The 24,287-nt window shown below is 39.8% G+C and overlaps 1 protein-coding gene across 1 annotated transcript in view; it reads left to right on the top strand.

Annotated features, from left to right (window-relative positions):
* The window catches only part of NCKAP5 (NCK associated protein 5), a 366,387-nt gene that overhangs the window by 212,135 nt on the left and 129,965 nt on the right, over window positions 1-24,287 (top strand). The window contains exon 6 of the mRNA XM_035556100.2: window positions 18,680-18,770. Coding sequence (XP_035411993.1) covers window positions 18,680-18,770 — 91 coding nt within the window. The remainder of the gene's footprint in view (window positions 1-18,679; window positions 18,771-24,287) is intronic.

Genomic DNA, 24,287 nt, shown 5'->3' with positions numbered 1-24,287 from the left:
GGTGCTCACGGTACGGCTCCAGTGCTGGTGCTTGGACTCGCAGTGATCCAGCAAAATCCACCAGCAATGCAGTGAGTGCAAGTTTTAAGTGCTCTGATTTTGTATCCAAGGCAGACACAGTGAGTAGCTCTACGTAAGGAGTGATGCTATCTGTCTGACTTCGTGTTAAACACCAGGCACCCTTTTGGTGGATATAGATATCAGATATATATATATATATATATATATATATATATGTATATATATATATATGTGTATATATATATAGATAGATACAGATATAGATATGTATATATCAGATATATATACATATATATATATATATGTATATATATATATATATATGTATATATATATAGATAGATACAGATATAGATATGTATATATCAGATATATAGATATCAGATACCTGCTTGTCCTGGTTTTATGTTGCTGTCCTTCATGGTATCTGAGTGATTTCTCAGCTAAAAACAGTAAATTCAGCCATAAATGTTGAATGCAGAGTATGACAGGTACAATAGCTTTGGGAATATTCCAGCAGTTAAAGCTGCTGGTGCAGCTCGTATCCATCCGCAGCTTTTCTTCCCTCTGTGTAATGATGGGCTGGGTGCTCTGGCAAATATTATATAATATTATAAGTAAATCTTAGCCTGGTGAATAGCCAGTCAGTCACATACCTGGCATTATTACGTTTGTCACAAATACTTGCAAATTTAACAGGTAACAAAAAAAAATCCTCAAACTTCAGAAAAAAAGCTTCCTTTTTGTTAGCTTCCCTGTAGTTCTTACTGTACATTTCCCTCATGCCGTGATTTTATCTTTGGCTCTACTAAGACAATACAAACAATTAACTTTCATTTGGTTATTATTTCTGGTTCTGTTCTGCATGTGCTGTTCACATGCTAGAGAAGGTCATAGAAAAAAATAAATGCTTAGACAAATATAGCTAATACTTCAGCTTTGCATTGCTCTTTAAATATTAGCATATCAGAGCAAAGATTAAACCAAACCACAGAGTTCGTATTGTGTCTACACAAAGGACTAAGGTGTAAAAGAATGCCTTTAAATTATTACAGAAAACAGGAGCAAAGTATAATTGGTGCAGTTTGGTAATAAAGGATGAAGCTAGGCTGCTGTGTTTTGCTCTTGACTAAATTACTAACCCAGTCAGACACTGCTGTCACTGAAATCTGAAAGGGAGTTTGAGCCCTTCTGAGTGACTGGCTCTAGGCAAGCTACCTAGCTTTTACCATGCCTTTTACTCCTATTAAAAATGTGAAAGCTTTTAGGACAAAATACAGGATGTAAGAAGTGCGGCATGACTGTGGATGTCTTGGTTCTTGGTTGCCCAACATGAGGCTTGTTCAAAACGTCTTTGGTTTCCCAGGATAGAATTTTGCCTGTGGAATCTATGCCTGTTTAAGGCAGACTCAAACAACAGCAGATGTGATCCACTCGCTAGTTCTGACAAACTATTGCGATGGATGTATGGTGGTGTAAGTGTAAGGTACTGTTCGAGGTACTGTTCCCATCATTAGGTCTTGGCTCCTAGAACAGCTCGAAATTGTGTTTGACTTTTTCACAGTGTCATAATAATGAATTAAGTTACATGAGTAACGAAATATCAGATATCTTTATATCATCAGGTATTCTACTGAACATAGAAATATCTGAATTTTATATCCATAATTGAAGACTGTGCTGGTTATTACAAGCCAAGTTTGTCCTACAGATACATTCTTTTAGACCTACTAATAATATGCAGTCTTTTAGGTTTATAAGCCATTCTCCAGGCCTTAATGGTTAACTAACCCAGGTTCCTCTAAAGTTTGTATTTGTCTTTATATAGTTTGGAAGCAGGTCCTTAAAAGAACTTTTTTAACAGCAGCATGGGATACCAATAATAAAATGAGTACGATTGGTTACATTTTAAGTTAACAATAGCTTTTTTCTCTGTTGTTTGTCATCAGTGATAAACTGAAAGATTTGTTCCCAAATGAGTTTAAAACCCCGAAGCTTTCCACTTGCTCAAAGAGGTGAAGATATAATCTATAAAATCAAGATATATTTGCTCAAGTTTTAAAAGATTTGTCTTTAGCAAAGAGTGTTAGGAGTCAAACACCAGAAGTGATCAACCTGCCAGATACAGATTTGGCTCCCTTCCTCCCACTAGACTATTACCCACTTGATAATGCATCAGTGTAAATATCAAAACAAAAAAAATGACCATGTTTTACAGAAGAATGTGGCCTTTATTGCAAAAGGAGTTACCATATTCCTTCAGCAATTCAAACACTGTGGGATTTATAATTTTTACAATTGTAAACAATACCTTTATTTTTTTAGCAGGTTTAGTTTATGTAGGTTGTAGACCAAGGGATTTCTCAAAACATGCAGTTTGCTTGGTGGCATGAACAGTGAATGAGGGTGTAGGAAAATGAAGGTTAAGGGAAATATATTATACTTCCTTTTGGTAATCTGAATTTATTTTGAAATGACTCATTAATGATGAGCTTAACAAGGGTGAAAAAAAAATTATTATGGTGCTAGCACTATCTTGATAAAAATACTGTCATTGTCTTTATTTTATAATAATCTTGAAATAAAAGCGCTGTTTAGAAGATATTGATAAAACAGGCAAATATGGATAATTTACAAATTACTATTATGGCAGTTATTTTAAAAATAAAGTGATCGTGGACGATCTAAAATAATTCTATTTCATTTTGGTTCCATTTTGCAGTCAGTCCTAGCATTAGATTTTCTGCAAGATGACATTACTTGCATTTGTGTCAGCTCGGATTGCCTTGGCTGTGAAGACAGCGAGCAGGGAGACCTACACCATCAGCACTCCACTGGTCTGGATACAGTCTTTTAGCAGAGTTATGACGTTTGTCCTCTTGCTTTATTGTTCCTTCTACCTCCTATTCCCTGCCATTTCTCTAAGGCTAGCTGTGCTGGGAAGAGCTTTGTCTTCCAGGGGACCTGCAGCCTGGTGATTTTTAGCCAACCCTCACCCTGCCCCTGATCTGCAGCAGATTGGGGGCACAGCGCTGACCTGGCCTCTCCTGTTCACATCTGTAATGAGCATGGTATTTGTTCCTTATGACCACAACATTAAAACCTGAGTGAATTACTATAATTGTCATAAAACTTTGCGTTGTAACTGAGTGAGCAGGAGTCTAAGTTGCCTCCTATACCCACAGGTTACATTACATTTGTTTAAGGACTAGAGAGTCCTGCCCTTCCCCCTGTCCAGCTATGGATATAAAAGGACCTGACGAACCTTCTTCTCACATTACTGGAATCCTGTCACACACAGTTTCCAGCCCTATGTAGTGTTTTTGCTCACGAGGAAGGTAAGCTGTCCTTCCTTTCTGAAGAACAAACAGAATTTTTAAGGCTGTCGCGCTGTGAGCTGCTGTTCAGCATTTTTCCCATATATCCAGCCCAGCCTCTCTCCCATCTCTTCCATATATCTCTATGGCTTTTTTGTTGGTATTGCCCTTTCTGCTTATGAACACTGCTATCTAAATTGGGTTTTCAGAAGTTGGTCTCCTGCATTGTAAGGGTGTACTTATAAGATAATGATTGTTTTCTTTCAACTTTTTGTATTAATTAAGTATTCAAAAGGATCTTTTTCTCTGTGTTGATTCTTGCTTTGAGGGGGGAAACAAGTTCCCTCAGGAGAACTACTAAATTATTTCTTAGTACAGCGGGCTTATGAAGCTTTGTTTCAGCCAGATTAGCTAAAATACATGTTCTCACTTCACTTAAATCACAAAGACCCTGATTCGGTGAAATGAACTGGTAATTCGATGAAATGACTTCTGACCAAAGCTATTCAATTTCGCAGTAATTCATGTGGGTACATGTTGAAGCTGGTAGACACAGTACTTTCTAGTCATCTAATTTTTCTGCATTCCACTGACAAACTCAGAATCTTGCAAAAGGTTGAATTTCATGTGTTACAGATATTTCCCTAGGCTGTAATGGCAGACCTTTATGTTCAGTATCTGTTCTGTAAGACTAGGAAAAAAGTGCCTAATTGGTTCATGACTGAAGAATTTTATTTGCTGAGCCTAATTCTTTGAGTTATCTTAACATAAGTACACGTATTCCTGAGTGATCTTCCACTTACATGGTAGCACAAATCTCATGCGTGAGCATAAGCGTAAGTTTATAGTGAGCTGTTGAAATTAACATTACATCTAATGTTCATTTCTGAAGCCAGAAATGTAAGCTCTGTATGTTATCTCTTTGCTGTTCCCTGGATAAACTTTTGCTTAACAAATGTGCCAGCCTTCTCTTCTCTACAGTAACTCTATTCTGCTTTGCAGAGGTTGAGGATCTGTCCTCTGAAATTGAAATACCTGAAGTTTTTTATGGAGCTGAGGCTATTTGGATCATATTGCAAAACATGATGGAATATGATCCACTGTCTGGCTGCAAGAAAGCTGATTAAAATTGCATCTTTGTGGATTTATTTTGAAGGCTGCTTCTGAAAGGTGGAAGCACAGAAAGCATGGTATTTTCTTTATAGAGCACAGGTGGCAAGAATTTACATTTCTCAAAACTTTCATGTTATCTCAGACCTGATCATGGAGACAGTCCTCATCTTGAAGGGAGAGAGAGAATGAATACGGGAGCATTCTTCTGTCTCTGGTGAATCTTTGATTAATACTTCACTGGTATTTATTATCATCGTAAAGCCATTATGAAATAGAAACTGTTAAATCAATTTTCAGAGGAAAATCTGAAACAAAACCACAGAGGTATCCTGTCACAGTGTGAAGTCTTGAAGAAGGGCTTCTCAAATCTCAGGCTGATGTGTTAACTGTCAGATCTTCCTTTCTGAAGCAAATGCGGTTGATTTCAAGTTTGTCCTCTTGTTTAGATATTATGGAAAAAAAGTAAATTCTAAATAGTCATGTTAAATATTAATAGGAAAAATAGCTTTATAGGAAACACTGATGAGCTTCCCAATAAATACTACTTTTATAAAAGGCCTAACCTCTGTTTCATTTTAGTTGTGTACTGTGAGAAGTAAACAGGGTAATGTTCAACTAGTGCATTATTTAGAGATTTTTTGAGTACATTTTGAAAGCCTCATACAGAGCTTTGTTCACAGGATTCCCATTAAACACAATGGGAGCTGTATGGCTAAAATCCTGCAAAGCAGTTTTAAAATGTATCCCGTGCTGTGCTGAAGATAGATGATTAAAGAATGAGTGCTTGAAAAGGAAGGAGAGAGCGATGTTGTGATTCTCCATTTAGGGCTATAGTTAGACTAAAAATCCTTCTCTAAACCCTTCATAAATGATGTTCTGTTGGAAGTCCAAGCTAATAGCTCTCTTGTTTCTGAAAATGAAATTCCAATACTATGCAAATAATCATACATTTGCATCTTTGAGATGCCTAGATGTCTAGATGTCCTCTCTCTTCTTTTGTCTTTACATTTACCTTTTTGTTGTTGATGTTGATCCGCTCTAGTCTTTTTGTTTTCTTATGTCTTGCTTACATTTGCATATCCTTTTATCTTCTTTTCCTTAAAGTTCTCTTAGATCTTTTATGCCGTTTTCTTTATTTCTGATTCTCATGCCATGCTCTTTTCTCTTTCTCTCCATTCACTCCTTAAAAAGCTTTCTCAAAACTTTTCCCTCTCTTTTCCCTCTTTGTTTATAAGTATTTCCTTCTTCTCTCTTCTCCTAATCCAAATCTTAGTTTGTCTAGTTGTTCTACACCCCTTTACCTTCTCTTCTCCTTGTTCTTTTTTTTTTTTCTTCTTCCATACTGACAGCTGCCCAGCCCTCTGAAGTGTCCTTTCCTCTTCTAACCCAATTACTGTCATCAGACAACCTACATCCTGAACCTACAAGGCAAGGAAGATTTCAGACACTGCATCTGATACAGGGGCAGTAAGTTCAGCAGGGGAAAAGTGGGAACATGCTGCAGTGGAAGCACATACATACACAAAGCTTCTTCTGTATATTTTAGTGTAAATCATACACAGAGAAACACAAATGTTTTCATCCTGTCTTTATTCAATTAATCTCCAAGATAATGCAATTAAAAAAGGTGAGCTTCAATAGTGTAGAATTTGGCATTTTGAGCTGATGTGATCAGGTTTTTGTTTCCTGTTGTTGTGTCATACAACGGATAATGGTTGTGACCAAGTAATGTGTTTGGAAAGATATGAAAGATATGGGGAGTGCTTTATGCCACTTAACAGAATCACAAAAATGTTCTTTTTTTTTTTTTTTTTAATGCAGCTGTTAAATCTTCTGCTTGAATCTTATTTGCGCCTTGATATTCTTCCCTTCCTTTTTTTTTCCCCTTCTATTAGGGTTGCACACCTAGAAAGGGAGAACACTAAAAGTGATTGATGGCAAAATGTTTCATATCGGGTACTTTCTGATTCTCTTGTGACCAGATCACAAATAATTTAATTCAGCTCTTCTTGTTCATTGGCATCAAGGATGATGATGCTTTATGTGACGCCATTCCAGCCCTCTTCTCTGTGCATTGTCCTGTATTTTTATTGCCTCATTATCAACGGCTTAGTTGTAGAAGAGCTGTCAATACAGTTTTAAGAGAGATTACCACTATCTAATGATACAGCCAATTAAGCCCTTGGAGACCATTATTCTAACCATGTATTACTTGTTTAGGCCCTTTTGCTATGTTACTAGGGTTTGGAAATCTATAACCAGGAAGTTTTTGTTCTTATGTCTCCAACATGATTTGTTTTCATGGTTGTTTTCTAACCACCTGAAATTTGAAACTGGGGGAGTAATTACTTCTATGTCTCAGGTTTCTTTGGTAGTAGGTATGTGTTGCTGTTAACTGAATCTGGCCTCCACAAGAATCAAACTCCTTTTGAGCTGGGCACCATTAGAATAGAAAACTGCCTTGTTCCAGGGCACTGCGGCAGGAAACCCGTGCTGGAGGAGGCATTCTTCAGGCTCAGGAGAAGGCATTTGGCATTGATTATCCTGGCAGTCATTCCCCATCTACTTTGGGGGAAAAACATATAAATATTTTGTTTAAATTACTTATTATTTTAAGTTGGTCATTTGAAAATCTAGACACAGTGTTGGAAAGGTGTCAGAATGCCACTGTTTGTAGAATCACAGAACATCCCAGGTTGGAAGGGACCCACAAGGATCCTCGAGTCCAACTCTTGTCTCCAGATAGGACCACCCAAAACCAGACCCCATATCTGAGAGCAGTGTCCAAACTCTGCTTGAGCTCCGGCAGGTTCAGTGCTTTGACCACTGCTCTGGGGAGCCTGTCCCAGTGCCCGACCACCCTCTGGGTGCAGAACCTTTCCCTAACCCCCAGCCTGACCCTCCCCTGTCCCAGCTCCATGCCGTTCCCTCGGGTCCTGTCGCTGTCCCCAGAGAGCAGAGCTCAGCGCCTGCCCCTCCGCTCCCCTCGTGAGGGAGCTGCAGGCCGCCATGAGGCCTCCCCTCAGCCTGCTCTGCTCTGCTCTGGGCCAAACAAACCCGTGGACCTCAGCCACTCCTCATACGTCTTCTTCTTTAGACTCTTCCCTATCTTTGTAACCTTGCTTTGGACACTCTCTAACAGCTTTATGTCCTTCTGGTATTGGATCACCCCAAACTGCACACAGTGCTCGAGGTGAGGCCGCACCAGGCCGAGCAAAGTGGGACGATCCCTTCCTTTGACCAGCCAGCAGTGCCGTTGTTGATGCACCCCAGGGTGCAGTTGGCCCTCCTGGCTACCAGGGCACCCTGCTGGCTCATATTCAGCTTGCCATTGACCAGAGTCCCCACATCCCTTTTTGCAGCCTCTCATCCCCCAGTCTGTACATATATCCAGGGTTGCCCCACCCTGGGTGCAGAATCCAGCTCTCGTTTTTAATTTCATGTGATTGGTGATTGCCCAGCCCTCTAATTTGTCAGGATTTCTCTGCAAGGCCTCTCCACCCTCAAGGGAGTCAACAGTTCCTCCTAATTTAGTATCATCCACAAATTTAATTAGTATGCGTTCGAGTCCTGCATCTAGATCATTTATAAAAAAAAAAAGTTTCTTCCAGGAAGATTTCAGCCTTGGGAAATAAAATCCTATGCACGTTTTCCATGTTAAAAAACTTCACCGGGGTTTAGCTAATGTCATGGTAGGCCATCCCTGTATGCCTGCACAGTCTCCCTGACCAGCAGAGTTATGTGAGAAGGTCCTAGTCACACAGAGAGGGCATCAGCAGTTCATGAAGTGTACCAGGAAAACCCTTGATCGTAGTTGATCAGTCAAGAACTGTCTCATACTCCCTGTTTGTAAAGGTCTATTTGAACATTCAGAGCAAGCTTTCTGCTGAGGAGAAAAACGGAATGACATATTCTAGACACACCTACAATAGCACACTGTCCCCCTTAGGAATTAAAATGTTAATGTATCATTATATGAAACACAGAAATCACTTGGAATATTCCTACACATTTCATCCACCTTTGCTGGTCTCATATGTAGAGGCTTTCAGAAAGCAATAGCTGAATTGAAAATCTCAAGTTTTTTTCTTGTCTTATTCTACTCTTTATGAGCTGTAATTTGGAAAGGCTAAGTTGAACAGGTTAAGAGAAATTATATTTATTAAGACTCCATGTTGTCTTTAAAAGTATTTCTAAGCAACTCGCAAGGTTGGGAACCTGTCTTTTTCATGCTGTTCTGTTGATTCTTGCTGTTCTTTGTATTTGTGAACGTCTGAGGTGATTCGTTTTGGGGGGCATCTGAGTTCAAAGTGTAAATCTTTCCTGACATACTTGAGTCCTGTGTAGTTACATCTGCAGGAGTTTGGCCTTTGTGCCTTTGCAGTAGGTGGTACGGTATCAGGAAAAGGCTGGTGCTCTCTTACGAATTTGATTTTTAATGTAAGGTATAGTTTACTGAACTAAACCAGGAGTGGTTTAATGCTGTTTAGTTAGACTCCCATTAGTACTTATTTTTTTATAGACATTAAATTCACAAATAGCATTTTAAGAGAAAAATACGCTAGAAAAACTTCCCAGTCTTTGTCTCTCAAGGCACTGGGGCATGTTGCACAGAGTTAAATATAATGAAACTTTCCGAAAAAACTTTAATGATTTACATATTTAGTGGTCACGTAATCAAAAGAATTATGTATCTTTCTGTACAGCAATAATATGCATCCTCACTAGCCGCTTAATCAAAATAATTATATATTTTAAATGTTTTTCATTCTTTTTGTTGCTAAACAACTGTAGAATGGTGAGAGATAAATATCTTTTTATATCATTTCACAAGTCCTCCAGGTTTCATTTTAATGCAGAATGGTAGAAATGTCAGAATGATAAAAAGACAGAATGAAGTTTTTGATACCATACCTCATTCCAGATCGAACGGCTTGTTTAAGGTTATGTGAGCACGAGCATAAGCTATTCATTGAAATGTGTGAAACATTAACATGTCAGTAAAGAGACAGAAAAACTACCAGTTTATTTGAAGTTACTCAAATATTTTCTGAGATACATAGCGCAAATCACTGATGAAAGGACCTTAAGATTTGTTGTCATATCAGCAGAAAGATACGAAGTAGAGAGGACCTCATCTGCTGCTTAGACCCAGCACAGTGAACGGTTGGCATCCTGGCTTCTAACACTGATATTGGCCATGTTATTTAACCCTGCTGTGTCTTTTTATTCACCTGTAAGATAAAAATATAGTATATTGTGTTAACGTGCATAATCACAGCACAAAAGCTGTGAACCTCAGACCTCTCACAAGTACATTCTGGGATGAGGACTCACATCACTGATCTTTCTGAGGGAATAACCATATTTGCTAGCACATGGTGAGTTATGATAACTAAAGCTAATCTGATCTGTCAGTTAGAAGAACAAACTCCACTTTGTGATAAATCATCCTTGGATTTTTATTGCTGTTGTTCACTACTGGGAAAATGTCTATACTTTCAATGGATTTCCCAGATGTTGTGTGAATTGGAAAGGTACTGCTACTACGTGTGTTGTGAAAGGTAACTAATAGTGAAACTGTCACCAAACATGAACACACCTTCTGTTGCCATCAGTGGTGTACGTAAAACCTAGGGAGAATCTAAATTTATAGGTGAAAATGTTACGGTAAAGAAAATACTGTTATTTATTGGTTCCATTAAGTTGGCATTTTACTTACAGAAAACCTTATCCACCCATCTTCCCAGGGGCTTTCCAGATATTTGTCACAGCCCTGGCACTGTCTCAAATCTCCTATAAGATATGCAAAGAGGTGGAGCTATGAAGAGAGTGAAATAACTTCATATTATGTAGAGTTTGAGATTGGAATCCAGAATCTGATGGCCTAAAAAAGCCTTCACTGGAGAGGCTGAAAACAAATCATGATAATTTCTGTAGTAGAAAAAAAAAAATCCTCCTCTCTTTAGCTTTCTTTCAGCTGCTGTCTGCACGCTGGACAGTACAGGTGGGTGTCTACTACACCGCTTTGCGGTCTGAGCCTGAGAGTTTCCTGATGGGCTGCCTAGTGTGAAAATGCAGGAGAACCACTAGTTTGCATTGTGGGCAGTGGGCAAATGCTCACAGACGACAGACATGGCTTTCAGCTTGTGCTTCTCTGTATCTCTTCGACCCCACAAAAGCTGCCTCCGTTCATGGCAAACAGAGAAATTCATGTAGCCATGTCAGCACATACAGGTTGAAGCTGTGACTCCAAGTGGAACACAAACTTTCGGTTTTGGGTGGCATTACATTCCCGTAAGTACTTGAAAGCAACAGTGGTTTGTCTGTATCAGGGTGCTTATACATACAAAATTAAATGTGTTTGGGGGAGCTGGTAGATGCATCTATTCACCTATCTGGGTGTTTGCAAATATGGAAAAACAAGTATTTGTTTAAAATATAGAAAACAGGGAGGGAGGAGTAAAAAATCATTGCTTGAAATTGGAAATATTCGCAGTCTGGTCATATAGTTGTCTGTAATCTTTCCGATATCTTTTAGATATGCTGAAACACTGCAACTATTTCTGGTGCCTCCAGCATGAATAAAGTTTGAATTTATGAGCATATGTTTAAGCTGACATGAGAATTAGCTTTCGCTATGTGTCTGCTTCTATCCATTTATAGCTAATGAAAATATCTCCTTTCATAGGGTCCCAAATGTGTTACTGGGGAGTTGTAGGAGGGACAGTCTTAGCATTTGAAAAATCCTTTCCGTAGCCTGTAAGCAGCTTTTCTGTGAGGCTTAGTCTTGGACTATATTTTGTTTAATCCTCCTCCATGCCTGTAACTTACGAAATCTTACATGGGGCTGGTGATGGAAGACACCCATACAGTCCATATGGCATTTGTCTATCTGTCAACACAGAAATAAACATTACCACTGGTTTCTATTGCAGCTCAGAAACTTTTTGCTGTAGGTATAAGTTTGATGATTGAAATCTGTATGGCTGAAAGAGACGATGGAAACGTTTCCAACTTTTCCTGGCTCCAACGGTAGTTAGAGCAGTTTCAGAGAAATGTCAGGTCTGCCATTGCACGATGACAGAGTTCAGGCTTGCGTGGGTGCAGTGATGTGCCAATGCTGAGGTCTTCCAAAATCCCACCCCACTTATCACAGGCTTGTGACATGTACATTATTTTCAGGATACCTTGAAAATTTCCGGTTGGTTCAATCACCAGCGATTCAACTAAGTACATGTTGTACTCAGTGCTTCAACCCTGTGTAATTTGCAAGTGGTGGTATGGGCTAGTGGAGAAAGCACATGGCTTGGTTCTCCACTTGAAGGAAGGGTCCTTCTCCACTCGTGTTAATAGGGCTTGAGACCTGATTTATTTTGGCATGGCCTCACAATAATTGCCCTCATCTTGCACAAGATGCTTTGTTTGTTTTATGTGCCGCTGTTGGGTAGATAGCTTGCCCTGCAGGCGAAAGTTTGAGCAGGTTCCGAGTGCTTTCGGAAGAATGGCTTAGCATCAGCGTGTGAGCAGAGCACGGCTGGCGCAGTTTGGCTTTGCCACCAGCAAAAGCCCCGGGGCTGAGCGGGCTGCTCCGAGCCTGCGGTGGGGACGGGGCCGCGCTGGGGCTGCCGTGGGAGGCTTTGCCTTGGTATTCCTGCAGTGGTGAGCCGGGGCTGGCAAAAAGAATGACTTAAACGTACCTCACAGGTTACATGGGCGTCTTTCTATTGCTGTTGTAGAGGGTGTTAGTACTTTCTTTTCCAGCTGAAATGCTAAGGCTGGATTTTGTGCAATCTGTAGGCTTTGCCCAGCGCGCTGCTATAAGGCACGTACCGGTGTCATATCCTAAGCAGAACTGAAAATGCCGAGAAAACCCCTTGGGGTTTAGAGCCTCAACATTGCCCATCTGTCACTTCTCCTTAAAGTTTACCACGTATCTGTTTTCACTTCTCTCTTTGCTTTTTTTAAATCCATTTTCAATATCTGAATTATTTGAAGAAGCTTGCATCCGTCTCCAGGCTGCCTACCATTCGAGGCCGTGCTCTGGTTCACAGGAGCGACAGGGCTGCAGCGAGCCCTGGGAAGGGCACAGGGGGTGGGCAGAGCCAGCCCTTCGGAGAGCTGCTGAATGAACTGATGCCAGGTACAAGGATGCAGCGAACAGGACCAGTTGTTTGCTGAGCTCTTTGTGTTTCTGACGTGGCCTGTAAAGCCCCTTTGATATTTTCTCTGTTTAAAAAGTCCAGCATTTAATCTAAAATCTGGATTCGTTGTTTGTGAGGGGGAGGTATGCTTGTTTATTCTGAAGCCTTTTGGTAGCCTGAGGAACTCACCATAAGGAAGAAGTCTCACCTTTGAACATCTCTGGGTCCTGTCGGAGTGGTGAGGGACGTGAGGTGCAGGTAGCCCAAAACGTGAAGTTTGAGTGAGCGATATTTAGTCATGGTGCTTCACAGGAGTGCCTGGGCAGAGCGGGCAGAGGCTGAAGGAGCTGAGACTCCACATGGGAACATGTTCCTTGGTCCACAATCGGTCTGTAGGGACGGGTCAAGACAGCTCAAGGACCTGAAACCCAGGCCACATCTCCAGGGAGGCTGTAACTAGAAATAGCAATGAGCAAACCTGAGCTGGAGACTGCCCGGGGAGAGACAGGAAGCTCCACTGTCTCACAGAGAGGAGCTGGAATAAAATACCCACCTGAGAGTTCAGAATACACAGAGGAAGTTAAGCTAAAGATGCAGAAGGATCTGCTATTGATACTTTTGTCTACGGCTTTAAAAAGAGTCCCGTGCCTGTTGCATGGCATGGGAAAATGGAAAAAATGAAATACAAACTTCAACTGCTTCAGTAAGGCTCTGTAGAAACACCTCTACAGAGGTGTACAAGGCTGTAAGTCAGGATAAAGCTGCAGGAATCGTTGTGACGTGCCTTTGAAATAACCGAGTACCGTCACCTCAGCTTGAGGGTGATGAAGAGGGAGGGTGATGGCACCTAGCAAAAGGTAGCAGCCAGCCTGTGGAAACATTGAAGGAAACAGGTCACGGGAGAAGGGGCTGGAACTGTCGTGCACCTTCCAGAGCTGCAGTGACTACGTGCTACCTGTCCCTTGGGGGGAGAGTCATAAACTGGGCTGTGGGGATGCGGCTGAGCATAGTGAAGGCTACACAGAGTGTATATCCCCTGTGCTGGAAGGGGAATCGAAGATCAGGATTTATGGAAAGGCTTTTTTTTTTTTTTTTTTTCTCAAGGAGAGCTTGCTCTGTCACAAAAAGGTTTTAGGTCTGGGGAGATCAAACACCTCTAAGCGATACACCGCAGAGGACCACAAGAGAAAAGGAGTTTCCTCTGCAGTGAGACAGGGCATAAAGGCATGTGCGGTACAGTGGGGAGCTGGTCGGAGAAAATCCCCTCTTTATGTGAAACCGCAGTGGTGAACTGTGAGATAGACGTCTCTCAAGGAAGGAAATCCATAAACCTCACTGAGCAGGGTCTGAAAGCCCTTTTGGGGAAGAATATGTACGGGGAAGGTTCTGCAGAGTTGGAGGGATGAGAAAACCGGACATCCGTGCCTCCTGGAATAGTGTATGTGAGGGAACTTTAATTCCTGTATGGAATTAAATTCTGTTTTTGGGGAGGACCCCAGTAAAATAGTGTATGGCTTTGGTGCACTTGAATAGGCAGAACTGGGACAGGCACAAAATGGGCAAGTTTTCTGACCATGTCCCAGCATTGCTGGGGGACAGAAAATGGAGCTGCCGATTTGTGAGGGTGATGGCCCTAAGAAAAGTGAGAGGACAGTCAGGAACTTGCCGGCCTTTCAGGGAGCTGTCTACCCCAGCAGGGCCTGTCTCGCCAGAAACACACACAGAAAAAAAGCCAAAATAAATAATGTACGTTGCAGTTGGGTTGATTTCCTGGTATTCTTGCACCAGCACTGGGCAAATTACATTTTAAAAATGTAGGAATGACTGATTTTGTTTCAGGATGCAAGGACCCGTGGGTCATAAATTCAAGTCCTCAGACCCTGTTATCTAATTAATTTCATAAACTGCTCAACTGGCTTAAAGCTGTCCAGGTTTCCCATCCCATTATGCTTCCTGGCAGACTGTTTCGGAGTCTCACTTTTTCAGTGATTAAAAACATTCTAATTTCAGCTCAAATATATTTGTAGCCACACCATTTCCATTTTGTTTTATCAGTCATTGACCTTAGCTTGATGTTGTTTTCTTCTCCATGTTACTTTTTCTCACTGGTTCATTTGGGGAAGTCATACCTCTGTGAGCCTGTTCTCTTCAGCTCAGGAAGATAAGTTGTTCAGCCTCTGCTCATGACACAGATTCTCCGTTCCTCTGAACAACCTCTGAGCTGCCTCTTCACTGAATCCTCTGTGAGTGAGCTGCTCCTGAACACTGGTAATCGCAATTGCAGATAATATTCCAGATGAAATCTTGACAGTGCTTTCCACAGTAACATTAATATTTTATGTTCCTTAAACTCCTATATTCCTTGAACAGATTCTGGTTTAAGAGTGCCTCATTTCTTTTTCTGTTTAATGCTCTGAGAAATTTATCCTTAGTTTAGGGCTGGTGGAGGACTGTTTCCTTACTCTGACATTTTGTCAAGAAACTTTAAAAAGCTTCTATCAAACACAGGTTTCATTTATTTTTCTCCTGAAGAGAAAATCCATTTTCTTTTTTCTTTCTTTCTTTTTTTTTTTTAATATATATAAATTGAAAGGAACACTGCAGTTTAAGAAACTTCAATTTTCTGTTCAAATAATGGATGTAACAAGAATTTTAATGATACTAACTAAGATGCTTCAGATGAGTCGACACTAAACACCACACTAAAAGAAAAGGGAAAAGAAATGTTCTTAAAGTGATTGGAAAATGTAGACTTGGGAATGGAGAGATTTAGAGACCATTTTTGCAGATTGTAACAGCTTGATAGTTATGTAAGATACACAGAATCCTTGAAAAACAGGTTTTTTAGCATCGGCCAGCAAGCAGCCAGAATATATGCGTGGGGGATAGCTATTCTAGATGTAATCGGCAAGTGCTTGATGTTGGAGTGGGTCCATCTAGGATAGTCGAATCGTAACTGAGAGTAGATAACCTTTCGTGGTTACCAGAAGGGGCAAAGGCACGGTTTGATGTGTAGAAATAGCCTTTCATAAAGCGCTTTATTTTTCTGCTTCACTTCCAAAATTTACATGTCCTCTGGAAGCCTTGTTCAGGGAATAAAACATGGTATTTCACATTAAATTTACAGAGGCTCAACTGTTCTTGCATTCTTTAAAAGAATTTATACTAAATCTTTCTGGCATATAATGTCACTGTGGGGAGCGTTACAGATTGTGATATAACAATCGCTTTTTAATTACTGCGCCATTAATTCAGGCTTCAAAGAGTCTAATTTATGGGGAAAAAGTCTGAATTATTACCCCATGCCACATTTGGTTAAACAATCCTTCCTAAAAAATGTAGCAAACTGGGATACTAGTGAAGAAGCAGCAGCTTATAAGCTGCAGGAGCGCTGGCCATTGGAGCTCTGCAGTAAATCTGACCAAAAACATATTTCACCTCCTTGTTTGACAGAAACAAGTTTGCTCTTTCCATTTTTGGAGATGCCACGGGTACATAAAGCTTCTGAGCTCCTCTCCATGCTGGTTTTGCAGTGACGTGACAGCTCAGGCGATGTCTCTGCTATCCCTGTCCTTCAGCTTCATGGCTGTTGACTTCTACAAACTTTTCTAATAGCTGCAAGGAAAACAACAAGTTTCCCCTGCGTTTAGCTGAGCTCTTTGTCAGGTTGCAAATATTATTATGTTGCTTAGAAATCTATGTCCCGCTGGGAGGTGTTTCTAATTGCCACATGAAACAGTGTGCCAGCCAGTCCCTGTAAGGTTTTTGGATGAGATAGGCCTGTTATCCAAAATACCTGACCTTGAAGGGGAAACGACCTACTGAGTTCAATAATTCTGCTTAATTTTTTGGAGCAGTTTATTGGTGATGCTAATATGCAGCTTGACTTTATTCTCATTAATACTATTAGGCCTAAATTGAAGAACTCTGATTTTAGTGAAAGTTGAATCTCTATCCTTTCTCCTATTTGTAGTTGTTTATTATTATTTTTTAACTTTCTATAGGACTAGAGCTGGAATTGCATATGAATATATAAACCTGGTAATTAAAATAAGAATTGTACTACATTGTTAATTTAAAAAATGAAATAGTAAGCACGTTAGGAAAGGAAATACAAGGATACTTGTGTTGTGAACCACAAAAAGATTTGTTCTTTTGTGTAAAATGAATCTGATTAAGGTCAGCCTGTGAACAGAAATGGTTCCAATCTGCAAGTGAAAAACTGCACCACTGTCTGCACGAGAGATTAGAGCTGGCTTATTTTTATTCACATTTGGTCAACAGATGGTCCAACTATTCTGTGGGCATTCTGGCAATGTAGAAGTCTGCACATCAATGACAAAAAAACCCATCATACATCTAAGTAAAATGTCAGTGGGCACCTTGGTAGAATGAATACCTCACAGGGTCAGCTTCTTGAAAAGTAGCCTAGCTGGCTGACTTGAAAGGAGAAAACCTAGTAAAACCTCGTATTATTGCTACGTTAGCCAATACCATTCATTCTGATAAGACTGAAAGAACAAAAAGGCTACGAGGCAGACATAGCTTATATAAAAGATAATGTTATTGGCCTCTGGCCAGAGCAGTTAGCTAATATTTGCTGTCTCACTAGATTGTTACCTTAGAAATAAAATAAAATAATAATAAAAAAAGATATACTGTGAATAATTCTGCTCAATTGCATTTGCAAAGAATGGTACACAAAAGTCATGTTTCCCTAAACACAGTAGGAATGAGCAACAGACATTTTCTAGCCTGACATTCCTAGGAATATTGGCTCTTTTTTCAAGGTTGCAGTTTTGATGTACAGCTTATCTGGCAATATGGCATAAGGTATTCCTCCTCCTCTCCTGCCTTCATGTCACCCTCACACCTATGCCACAGCATTTTTCCTTTCTCCAGCCCCTCTTCCAGCTGGGCTGCTCTTCCAGCTGTGTCTTCCAGACCTAGACAGCTTGAAAGGGGAAGAACAGAAAACAAAAGTGAGTGTCAGAAAAACTTGCATCCGCACAGCTAAGAAGCTGCACAGGGGTGAGAACTCAGGTGAAGGGGAGACGCACGAGGAGCTGTGTGTGGATGGCACTCCGCAATCTTTGTCCTGAAACCCAGCCTTTTTATGGCTTGGCCATCGCTGCTTCTCTGCTTGTGATCCCTTTCAGCTTCTTACCCGTACTCGCAGAGGTGAAACCAGCTGTAGTCCCACTTGCTTGATGTGTAGTTGCTCTCAGTGACATCCCCATAGCCCACAGGATTTAATTTGTGATCTACCTGGAACGGGCCCCTGTGTTTCACAGGCACCTGCAGTGGTCCTCCTGTGCGGAGGGGCAGAATTCTCCGCTCTGTTCTGCCGCTATCCAGGAGGGGTAGCAGTTAACGTTATTCTCAGTCCTGATGTGCTGGATGAATGTATGAAGAGCAAAGGCAACCTTTGATGGTAGCCATTAATACTTTGTAAAATGAAAGTACAAACCTTCCTTCTTTCACTGACAGAACTGAAGTTGATTACGTTTTCATGAGATGGTTATGCCAGATTGTAGCCTACACTTGCTTTTACATCCCTTTGAAAGGGCAAAGAGGGGTGAATGTATTCAAGCAGCTGTGCATCTATAAACAAATGTACTGGCACACGCTGCTGCACCTATAACATAGAGAGTAAATACTGGTAATGTATTTGACAGCTTGCCTAAATTGCACAAAACTGACAATTGGCTGGCAATACAACAGTTTATTTTGGAATCTGACTGATTTTGTTCCTAAATGACGGTAATTTTTTGATGGTGTTTGGTTACAGTGTTGACAAGGTGAGGTTTTTAGCTGACACTTGTTTTTAATTTTTGTAACTGAGCTACAGTAGGATTTTAACAATGCACCTAATTACTGTGCATATTCAAAAGATAAAAGAGTGCCCTTAATGTGTTATTCATAACATGGAGTATGAGAACATTATAAGGCCAGGATTTCCTTTAAATATTAATTTCATGGTAGCCATGGATGCATTAGGCTCTTCTAAAGAAAAAAACACTGAATGCAACTCTAAAATTTTCTTCCATATGGTTGACTTACATAAATGTTTTCATTCTCTAGAATGGAGGAGACAGTAAGAAATCTACTACAGAGCCAAGGATCCCCAGGCCAGAATGGAGAAGGAACTGTCAATATCATGAAGGTATATCAGGTATTAGTGACTTACTGCCTGTTTTCTTGTGTTAGAAAAGTTCTTTAAAACAAAAATCTCACTGCTGAGATAAATGAGTCGCATTGTTTCCTCTATTTGTTATATTAGTTATGAATGTGTGTAAGTGGCTGTTGGTACCAGCTACATTTTTCCAGGTGTTTTCTCACCTCAGTTACAGGTTTTCCGTTTTTGTTGACATTGTTATTTGCAGTTGTTGCTTCTCACTCACAGTTAGCAGGGGACAGTGAAACTAGTTTTGAAGGCTTTATTACAGTGTTTATTACTTTAATAAAGTCATATATTCTGGCATCCCTAAAAGACATAGATGTTTTTGGCAACTTGACCTTCAGACTGTGATGGATAATATTTATCAACACATATTCTTACTGGGTTTGAGATTCCCTTACGAATCTGCATAATCTCTTCTTACTGCTTGTAGTAGGTGCATTTTACTCACCTGCTGTAAAGGGAGAGTCTCACGACAGATTATAAGAGGGCAATGATTGTAGAGGTTTTCAAAGGAACCAGGTCTGTTTATGCTGTTTATGAGAAATAACACTTTCCTAATGTACTGCTGTGTTCTGGAAGCAGGGAACATGAGGTGGTAGAAAGACTTTTTTTAGTCTCTGGAAATGGGAAGATATACATCCCAGTTAACCAGATTTTCTGCACATTAGTTCTTAAAAAAAGCACCTAATGAAGGTCAGTCCTGTGTTTTCTTATTTTAAAATAGAATAAGCATTTTTAAAGGGTATGAAATGCTGAAATAATATGTTAAAGTCTGCCACCAGGTAGCAATCCTTCTGATAAGAGATTTTTCATAAAATCGTAGTTACCTTAGTCCTTTCTAATAACCGATGGATCAAATATACAGCCATACAGCTAAACAGAAATGTATACTGGAGAGTATTTATCACTGTAATTGGATTTTCGTTTTAAGTTGGAATTGAGGGGAAAAGAACCTTCTAGGTTAACCTTCCAAAATAATCAATTTTTCTTGTTAAAATGATAGCCTGTAAAATTTAATCTCAGGATGAATTAAACTTTTTGTTGAACTCATGATAGAACCATTGTGCTTTCAGAAACTGGTTATAAAAGCATCTGTATTTTACTCACTGCCCTTTGGGATGTGAAAATGAAGCTCAGTTCCCTCCTCTTGGTACAGAGTTTAAATCAATGTTTCCTGCTCACTCCTGCCGCCATACAGTAGGCATTCTGAAGTGGGCTTGGCTTCCATCTCTGCCTTGGGTGGATTACATGTTTGTCTGTTTATAACAGATGCTGGAATGACTTTATTACCTGCTTTTCTGTGTACTGTTTTACCTTGGAAACCGCACTAAGGTGGTACCACAATCTGTTTTTAACTTCTTTGATGTTTTGTGTTGTGTTTGGTTTTTTTTGAACTTTGAAGAAAAGTAGGAAAGTATTTTTGTTTCAGTCAAACTGAGGGTTTGGGTGTTTTCTAGGTTTCTTTTGGGAACTAAACCAGAAAAATATTAGCCATGTGGTCTTCTGAGATCTGAAATTTCATGTGCTGCTGTCCTAGAGCAGAGATAAACTCATCATTCCCATTTCAGTACTTTTATATATTTTTTTTCCTTTGTGTTTTATTTGCATTATAATTTTTGAAAAGAGAAAGAATTTGTTGTGTTTATTTTTTTTCCTTTCTTTGGGGCATAGACATTTGTTGTCTCCTGCCAGCCAGAAGAATGGGTACCATGGTGTGTTTGATGTGCAGTCAGTCTCATGCGCTTATTTTCAGTCCAACAAAAGAAAAAGTTCTGCCCAGTTAGTAACAAGAACGATTCTTATTTCCTTTCAGCTCTAGCAAACAGCCTCCTCCACAAAGCAAAGTGCTCTCTAACACTTTTTTCCCTTCTTTCTGGACGTGGGCTTTTCTTTGAATCTGCTAGGTAGTAGTCCAGGTTTATTCCCCAGACAGAGCCTAGCTCTCTTTTAGAATCATAGAATTATTTAGGTTGGAAAAGACTTCTAAGATTATCAAGTCCAGCCATTGACTGTTAACCTAGAGTGAAGCCACCTCCATCCCAGGACCTTCAAGGACCCATATGCCTGTTATTCTGGAGTTGTTTTTAATTGTGTGCTCCACATTGCATAGCAGCTTCCTTCTCTTCCTGCTCTCTTCTTGTTCTTGAGGAAGTTTTACTGTTTGTTTTAATTTGGCTCATGGTATGCAAGTCAGCTTGCAGTTCAGCAGTTTTCATCTCCTTCTTATTGCCAATATGTTGTTTGCCTTGCTTATGAATTTCTTTTCCCAATTCGTGACTCAAAAGCAATGGTTTTTCCTTTCCTGAAGGAAAGTCTACTGCATCATATACCAGTCTGTGATGAGTAAAATAGGTATAAACATGGAACGTTTCCATGAATGTTGTGGTTTATTCTTCCTGACATACCTTTTGTTCATGTTTTATGCCAAACTTTTGAACAGTTTGTTTACTGAAAATGCTAACAAATGGCTCTATTCACATGCAAAAGAGAGCATTTCTACCCTCCTACTGTTGTGTAGGCTAGAGGTGGATTCCCTTGTATGTTTGTTACTCAGTCACCAGGTAAAAGCTATGCAGTGATTTCGGCAACGATCACATGTAATAACAATAGTTAATACTTGAAAGACTCATTGAAACAAACAGTTGGCAACAAATCTGCAATCTAAAATGTTCATAAAGTATTTTAGCATTGAGAAACATATTAATAAAGTATTGTATGAATAATGGATATGTTACTGAAACAAACTGTGGAAATCATGGACAAACATATCATTGAAATGTATGATGAATTGTATTGCAAATACTAAGTCCAGGTTTGGCAAGAGGCACCAATATTGTGATAGAAACATTTCATTTATATCTTTTTTCAAATGTGCTCAGACAGGTTTTTGGTATATTTATAAGGGTAATTCACAAATGGAGGTAGAACTTGAAAGTACGACCTAGGTAATGTTTCTTTATACCCTGATGTATTCAGCTTTTTGGGAACATGACAACCGTATTGTCATCCTGTATTGGGGAGTGAACTATAGATGTGAGCTAACACATGAAAAAAGATTTTTATGACATGAATGGCAAGTTATATATATATATATATATATATATATACACAAAACGTATTGGATATATAAATATTACCATTGTTTTGAAAGCTATCCTTTACAGTCAAGCAGCTACCTTATAGAATGTATTGGCAACTGTTCTTTGTAATTAGTATGATATGTTCTGCGCTCAGTGCACTAGAGGATCAGATTTTACTGCTGTTTCACAGCCACGTATTTCGTAACAAATGAGGACATGTACTAGGAGATCTCCAGCGTGACATATCAACATATGTCCCATTTTCTTTGACACCATGGTAAGCTAGTTTTAGTGTGTGAAGCCTGTTCAAATTAATATCTGAATAGTCATAAAAGATACCTCTGTGCAATAAACGCTGTTGATCTATTGACCGTTGTCTACATATTTGTTTTTTACAAATCTAATTATTGTTCTGGGATGTATGAAATTGAGTTCATATTATAATATCAATAAGTCTGACTCCAGAATAAATATTGTTGCTAATGAACATTAAATGTTGCATAGTGTTCGTGTTAGAAGAATAATAATAAGATAGAGCCCAGAGCGTGCAGTATTATTGCAATATTATGTTAGGTCTTGTCAGGATTCTTACTTGAAGCAAAATATTCTAACCCCTTCTGTAGAGGTAGCTGCCCTATGGGAATTTAATTTGCTGGACTTACAGATGGACGTTGTGATTTCTTTAGGGTAAATGACTTCAGAAGCGGGATTGTAAATAAAATTCGTTGTTATCATTCTGCATAATAATATCTGATGGAAAATTTATAATGAATGCTCACATAAACGTAGATAAGAATATGTGTGGTTTGAATTGATGTGAAGCATCGTGCTTCTTTCACTTCTTATAGTTTACTTGACTGAAAGGCTCTAGTATATAAGAGCTTTTAGGTTGCTTCCAAGGGGCATTATCCACCTACATTAAGACCATGAAAGGCCAAACCAATACCTTATGTAGTACTTTTATTGTCATTCAACATGCTAATACTTTATCTAAGAGGGAAAATGATCCCCAGAAATAATTGTGAGCAGTATCTGAAGCCAAGAAGTTAAAACGTGCACCACTGCAGACTTTTCTTCTTAGCGTTGTCCTTGTCTTCTGGATATCAAAAACAAGTCTGTTCCCTGCCGGGTCGCATTACTGGATATCTAGACTCTTACCTGATTACAAATCACGCAAACAAAGTCTTTCAAGTTTTCTTTGAACTCCTTTTGACTTTATCTGTCGCCGCATAGTAATCAAAATAGATGAGGAAGAGTGTTTGTTGTGAGTTTATGATTTGTTTCAATTCAGGAACCGTCAATAAATGCACTGAAGCTCAGAACAGACGTGGCACAGTCACATCAGAGAGGAGAGGAGGGACGACAATCTGCTGTTTAAAGCACTGCATTTGGGAGACTAGATTTTGATTCCTTTGTTTGCCACAAATGTCTCCATTTCCTTGGACAAATACACTTTATCTGTCCATCTTTTACTTTGTCTGTAAAAAGATGGTAACAACATGCTATTTAATCTCAGGTATGTTTGAAATGTCATCAGTATGTATGAACTGCTATTTCTGATAACAGGAACTCTTATAAGTACTGAGCCAGATGATGAATAGAAAAAGAAAAACAGACTTTCGATATTTTTTGGTAATCTTGAAAAAAGGCATATTTCTCCCAAAGAGTTTGCTTGGCATACAAATACTTCTGATAGGAAAGGAGTCAATTTTGAAGTGGAGCTTGGATGGTCTTTGAGTAGAGTTGTGACTTATTTAAAAATGTGGAAGTGAGATTTGCTCGTTTTATGGAAATGAGCACTTGTGACTAAAGCCATTGCAACCTTTACTGAGCCCCATTGTGCTTCTTTGAGATTTGGTCTCCAAAAGAACACTGTTGTGAGGAGCAGGCACAGTCTTTTGCTCAGTGGGATCTGAAAACCTGGGTTTTACACAGCCCGAAGCCCGTACCAGTCTAACATCACATGCCCTGTCATCCCTGAACTTCTGTGCTAGGAAATTTGTTGGGAAGAAAATTCCCACGCTGTGGTCAGTGCTGTTGAGTCATCACCAAACAAAGTCTGGTTGAGAGACTGTAGTGGGATGCTTTGTAGTGGGATGCTTCAGGTTTCTTTAGCCCTGGGTGCAACAGAGAACAGCAGTGTGATTCCTTCCAGTTCTTTCCGGTAGAGGTATGTGTCCTGTCTCATTTCTGTTCCTCTGCCCACTTCTGCACCCAAAGCGACATCAAAGTGGTAGCAGACAGTCTGAGCAATTGCAGCCTGGGCATTTGGATGGGCTCTTCTTGCCGAGTAAGAGCTGGCTGGGTGATAGTGGTTCAGCTCTGGTCTTCTCCTCAGTCAGAGGGATGACAAGATTTTGGGAAGGAGTGACTTCCGAAGAGTCTTCTTAGATTTCCGTGTGCACCACGAGAAGAATGGCACGCAGTC

Source organism: Cygnus atratus, chromosome 6 (assembly GCF_013377495.2).
Source record: "Cygnus atratus isolate AKBS03 ecotype Queensland, Australia chromosome 6, CAtr_DNAZoo_HiC_assembly, whole genome shotgun sequence".
NCBI lineage: Eukaryota > Metazoa > Chordata > Aves > Anseriformes > Anatidae > Cygnus > Cygnus atratus.
The sequence above is the reverse complement of the archived record's forward strand: the minus strand, read 5'-3'. Positions and strand labels throughout refer to the sequence as shown.